Source organism: Geospiza fortis, unplaced genomic scaffold (genome assembly GCF_000277835.1).
Source record: "Geospiza fortis unplaced genomic scaffold, GeoFor_1.0 scaffold40, whole genome shotgun sequence".
Lineage (NCBI taxonomy): Eukaryota > Metazoa > Chordata > Aves > Passeriformes > Thraupidae > Geospiza > Geospiza fortis.
Window position 1 is genome coordinate 2,105,727 of NW_005054297.1, and position 6,429 is coordinate 2,112,155.

The window sequence follows — 6,429 nt, forward strand, 5'->3', positions numbered from 1 at the left end:
GTTGTCCAACCAAATTGGACATTGTGTAGAAGCACACTGGGCATTTATCTGGTTTGGCTGAAGCACATTCCCTTGCTAATGTGCAGTAACCTGTAATATGAATTATCAGGGATGGATTCAGTATGTCATTCAAACTAAAGCTGATCAATCTCATCCTGCTCCCTGTAAAATTGATGGAAGCAGAATTGGGAATTTCTTGGGCAGCTGGAGTGTTTGTGCTCTGTTGTAGATGGATGCTTTTTATAAAGTTTTTGATTCTGTACGCATAAGTGAATTATTTCCTGATGTCATCTTTAGTGCATAATGGTGTTTTAAAATGTGCTTATGAATTAAGACTGCCCACAGACCCATTAAAAATTATTCCTTGATGTGAGGGATAAAGTTCTTTTATTTCAGAAGTGATTCCCAGGGTCATGGAAGAAATGCTTTTACAGTTAGATTGCTCCATCACTGTTCCTAATAAAACCTCTCCCCTTTAAAGAATTGATACTAGTTGCTGTCAAAATAACATGGTAAATTAGAACAGATTTTAATACAGAGAGCATTCAGTGGAAATACATACTTTCTCAAGAAATGTATGAGTATGGTCCATAAATTTAGAGACTTGCATAAGTGACTCTCTGTCTAAAGGTACCATCTGCCATTCTGCAGTGGGGCACCACCAGGCTTCCTAATAGAGCATAATGACACGCTGGAGTAACATCAGTTCTATGGGATGTTAAATATTCAGTAGCTCCTCTTACATAGTAGCAGATTCAGGCCTTGGCCTTGTATAAAAATATGCTGTCAAAAAGCTAGAAAAAACATACAAATCATCCAGTCCTGCACAGTAAAACCAGCTGCTGGGGTTCCATGTGCCCCAGGGCAGCTTTAATTTGGACATGCAATATATCACCATAGGGCTACTTGATCAGAGTTGCAGTCTCAGGAAATATTTTCAGGACTATTCAATTTCCATTAGCAGTTTCTCCAGGATATATTAGACACAAACTGGGTTTCCTTCAATATCAATCATTCATGTTTTCTCTTTCATCCTGTCTTTGCTAAAATGGGATTTTCATGGAGGCTGTGAAATTGCAAAATTTAGTCTGTTCTATCATTTAGACTCCTTTAATGGTGTTTTGCAGCCATGGCTGGGTAGGGAGCCTCTCTCCACCCTGGTGTTAGAGAACACCCAGTGGTGTTCAGTATTTTGCCTTTTCCTTTGGAAGTTTCCTCCCCCTCTAACCCCTCTGTCTTCCTGCACTCTCTGACTGACCATCCTTGGCTCTCTGGCATGGGATGCTATTGCTCTGTTCCCCAAGGACACAAGTTGGTTACTTCCCAAATCTTTGAGAGCAGTAACTCCTCCAGGACCAAGGCTAAAAATTAGTCATGATTTTCACAGAGTCCCGTGATGCTGAAAGAATGCAAATGCTACTTATAACCTATAACAAGTTATACCCTATATACAAGGTCCCTTCCAAATTTAATTATCCTACCACATTATTAGACCCATACATATCAATGCGAAGATCATGAAAGCTGAGAAAACCTGCTTTCTGAAGAGATTGCAAATTTGCAAATACTGCTTATTTTTGCTTGTTGTGGAAAGAGAGAAAGAAGGAGCTTTAGGAACGGAAATGTTCTCAAAAGGGGCAGCTGGTGAGACCAGCTGGTGATTCGCAGGAGTTGAAAGTTCTCTAAAAAATTGACTTTGCTCAAGAAAGATCCCCCAAAAAATAAAACAATCCCCAAACAAAGCAATTCAAAGAACAATCAAAACCCACCAGATTTGATCAAAACCCAGTGCTTGTGACTCTTCCATGATTTAAGTTCTTTGTAACAGCAACCAGCTTTGTTATTAGTGTTCGTATTTGGTCACTTTACTGATTATGTGATTCAGCTTTTCCAAGTAAACTCCTGGAATTTCCTCCCTCTGATTTGTGCAGGCACTTCTCAGGGCCAGTATTTCCCTCCATTTAGCTAAAACAAACAAGAGCTTTCTTTTTGAAAGTAGTTCAGCATCATGAGATAAGTTTCCTTCCTCCTTTTAATAGCTGCAGAGTTCCCCAGGGGGAAGTACCAAAAACATTATTTCCTTCCAAATTCTGAGAGAGATACAATGTTCTGGTAGGTGGTGAGATTAGATTACAGTAGAATTAACTATTGGTTTCCAGCTTTCATTCTTTAGGCTGCAACCTCAGCCCTTACAAGCCTGTTGCTTCAACTCACCTGTGGTGTTTATTCACCTTTCCCACTGCTCTGTGCCAGGCAGCCTTGGAGCACATGGAAGCCCCAGTGTCATTTAATGACAACCCACAAACAAAAGCCATAAAATCCCTTCATGTTCATGTGATCACTGCTCTTTAATCCTCAGCCTGTGGGGAGCATTCCCAAGGACAGGGCATAAGCTCTTAGGATCAGAAATGGGATCACAGGCTCTGTCTTGAGTCTACCATGTCCTTTCAAACATGAAATGAAAAACCCAGGCAGCAGCCCAGGAACAGGGCTGGAGGAGGTAGCAGTGAGGAGACTGACTCTAGCTGCTGCCCATCTCAACCACTTCCTCCAGCTGGCCTGTTTTGGACATTTCTTTTATGAATAAATAAGTGAATAAATAAAATCAGCTAGCTGTATCTGTTGTTCAACCTAACCACAATAGGGTGGATTGATAGCTTGTAGATGAGGGTTTTGAGGAGATATGGAGAAAGTGTCCTTGGAGATTAATTCAAGGACAGCACTCTAAGGACTCTGTTGCCCATTTTTCAAGTGTTCCTGTGTTTATTTACTGAAACAACAGGAGTAATATGACATCATAAATCTTTTAAAAATGGAAATACTAGTGCCAGTCTTGAAAGATTAATAATAAGGAATGCCTTTTAGAGTGTGCTCATGGAGATGTAGTATGAATGATTAGTGTTCTTGAACATTAGAATTACGGTGTATAATTGTAATGTTATAGTGGTTATAGAGAAGCCAGAGATCTCTTAACAGAATACATTGTGAATTTAATTATTTACATGGAGAAATCAGGGCTGATGTAGTCACTGAATGATAAAACTACAGTTTCCTACAATCTGAAAGTGTTATGAAGGAGCAGCATGGCTATCCATGTTTGTTATTTAGCTAGTTTTAAATTCTATAGTTATATCCTCTGTGCTCTTGAGCTTAGAATGTCTTTCAGGCTCTCTTCCTGCAGGGAGTACCATAGGTACCAAAATTCATAGAACAAGGATTGGAACAATGCTTGTACCAAATTCATTGGTACAACTCATTGGAACAAGGATTTTGCTTGCAGGAGCATGATCCCACATCAGGGGCCAAGGCTGGCTCCTGGGGCAGGGAGGGAGCTGTCTCTCACCAAGAACTAAGTGGCCACACTGGGTGCTCTGCCTTGTACTCCTTCTGCAGTGGTGGCTTCAAACCTGTTTGGTAGAATCACATCCAGCAAAAGCATGAATAAAAGAATATGTATATATGCTAAGGAGACACATTTCCCTAGGCTGGCTGCTGGGTATACATACAGCCACTCAGAAAAACCTAGGAGTTCTTCAGCTGCTCTTACAATGTCAGCAATATTGAAAGTAGAGTTTCAGCGAAGAACAAAAGGCAGGATTGTGTAGGTTCAGCATCTCTCTGCTGACAGTTCTTCCTGTGTTTGCCACTCTCAGGGTGTACCTTGCAGGGCTTCCCAGGTGCCTGGCTATGTGTGCCTCAGTCCTCCAGCTCAGCTTCTCTGGCTGGATGCCCTGCAGTCCCTCACTTGGCTCTCAGTGCTGTAACTCACCTGTGGGGCTGCACATCCTTGTTAGATAAAGAGCATCAAACCAAATCGAGCTGCAAGTGATTCACACCTACCCACAGGCTTTCCCTTTAGCTGGAAAAAGACTGCAATTCAGTGAAACACTAATTCCAGAAACCCCTGGTGCATGATCCTGAACACAGGTGTGTCGTTGCTGTGCATACAAGGAACTGTAAATGCTGTATAAGAGCACATTTGTTAACACAGTTTATTGGCACACTTATTGGCAAAGCATACATAAAATACAGTTGTATTATATAACACACTGACTCACTGTGTCTTTACATGATGAGTTGAACATATTAATATGTAAATGAAAAAAAATTAGTTTCTTTTATAAAGTTTCACATAAATACACCGGAATAAAAAACAAAACAAAACAAAAAAGTAAAACAAAAAAAAATGAGGGCTTTACAAAAATATTATACAAGAAATATACTATGAAAAGAAATAACAACAAAGCCAACTCAGATACAATAATAAAAACACAAAAGTTTTAGATTTATTAAGCTGCCCACAAAGTTAATGGATTACATGGCTTTAAAATATCTGGATCGACAGCAATTTTACAAAGCATAAACTCTCATAGGACTGGGTGTCTTTTTCCACATAAAAATATTTCTCATGTCTTTGATGAAAAAAAGACATTTCTTGTTTCAGTATTTTTTATTAAATGATGGATAGAGTATCTACTGACATCAGCTAAATGTAAATTTAAAAAGCTGGATCCTTTAAATGACTAATTGATGAAAGAAAAGTTAAAGAATGAACAAAAGTTACTTTACTTTTCCTTAAAAGCTGATCTTTTTCTGAAACAAGAAATTTCAGGTGCAAGTTGAAAAGCAGAAAATATATTACAATTGTAAAAAGTTTTACATAGTTATGTTAATGAGATCCTGAGCACTGATGACTTGTCAAAATATGGCCATTGTTTGATGAGGAAAAAAACAACCCCTTCCAATAAAATGCACTGTCAGAAGTTTGCCATGAGATGCTGTTTAATTTTCAATTATTTTAATTGAGGTCAGTGCCAGTATCTAGTTGTATGACAATACTTCCAAGCAATGTATATGGAAGCTTATACAAGAGTTTTCCCTAACGAAAAAAGTTGGATAGCTTTAGTTTAGAAATAGATACTGTATAATTTGAAAGGTGTTTCTTTTAAATTTTATTTTGAAGAATGCTGTGAAACAGTAATTAATAACCCACTGGGGTACATTGCAGTGGGCACTGCTGCAGAATAACCTATTGGGAAGCTTGTGGTGTGGGGTTTTCAGATTTAGTCTCCTGGTTAGCAGCAGGTTTGCTGTTCCATGGGCTGTTATTTCCCAGTGCAGGTGAATTGTTGAAATCTTCTTCATCATCCATGCCATTTGCTGCATCATACTGTGTATTCTCTAATCTAGTGATAAGCCTTTCGTCTTCATCCCCAAATTCGCCTCCCATCAGAGTTGGTTCTCCTACCACCATCACATCCTGTGAACAGCACCCAATATTTGTTATATGGAAACCTTGAGAGAGAAAAAATCAACTTAAAAAAATTATGTTAGAGAATTCGCATCTCTTTTACTTCGTGACATTTGAACAACAGAGTTAAAAGTTCTCATATAGTAGGAACAAGGAGAGAGGCTTACACTTTATTTCTAATTTAATTTAAAAATTAACACATCTCTATAGCTGCATGCTCATGGCTCTGGATCTCAGATACCCCAGAACTGAAAAGCAGGTAGGCTGAAAAGTATGCCTGATTTTAGCAAATAAACAGGCTGTGAAACTGCCTTTAAACTTCTCCTTAAAATATTTAGCCTTTATCCAGTTAATCCTTCCTGAGCCATTTTCTTTGGAAAGGCACCAGGGTGTATCTCAGTAGGAACTTGGTGATATACGTATTTTAAAAGTAGTTTAAAAGAAACCACATTTCTTATCCTCAGACTTCTCAAACGTGGAGCACAGCACTCTAATAAAGATGGTAACTCTCTTATCCATAGCCAGCCAAGCCCTTTTACGCATCCAATATACTTGACATTCTGCTACTTAATTATGGTAATTAATTTAGGTAAAGTTTTCGATAAAAACAATGTTCACACTGATTTGACAATTTGCATAGCTAATTAAGTCATTAGCAAAAACCTGCTGATTGCCAACAAGCCCTGAATTTACCATCTGTTATTTCATGGTGCCTGTCACCTAACTCCATGTAGGCAACCCTGCCGCCAATCTGTGCAGTAAGAGGACCAATCTGTCCAGCTGGTACCGTAAAAGCAAGATGAAGAGTGCTAATTATAATTACACTGATGAAGCTAGTACTCATCAGAAACTAAAGCATGCAAGAAAGAAAGAATTCATCTAATCACTGCTTTAAGTACAAATTGTCCTTCCATGAAAACAAGTAAACCGCCTACTGTACTCCAGTGCATCACAGATTTGCTGCAAAAAAACCCCAAGCAGCATGGGATAGAAAGGTGCAAACTTGAGATTGGAAAGCAAAGGTGCAAAGCCAGAGAGCTCTCTTGTTCTCTCTGTTCAAGGGAGAATCAGGCTGCTGTGCTAACAGCTAAAGAAATATGTGGGATGCATCTTTTCATGCAGCTCAGGTGTCAGGGCATCAGGTAGTGCTTGGTAGAAGTGCAGTAATTCCAGATGTA

The 6,429-nt window shown here is 39.0% G+C and overlaps 1 protein-coding gene across 10 annotated transcripts in view; it reads right to left on the reverse strand.

Moving 5' to 3' along the window:
• Positions 1-3,968: 3,968 nt before the first annotated feature.
• The window catches only part of LDB2 (LIM domain binding 2), a 212,725-nt gene continuing 210,264 nt past the window's right edge, over positions 3,969-6,429 (reverse strand). For 8 of the 10 annotated variants that reach the window (XM_031066276.1, XM_031066267.1, XM_031066252.1 and 5 more), the window contains one exon: positions 3,969-5,260. In XM_031066276.1, coding sequence (XP_030922136.1) covers positions 5,030-5,260 — 231 coding nt within the window. In that variant the 3' untranslated portion in view covers positions 3,969-5,029. Of the gene's footprint in view, positions 5,296-6,429 lie in introns of all 10 variants that reach the window. The other 2 variants (XM_031066294.1, XM_031066301.1) reach the window with 2 other exon arrangements.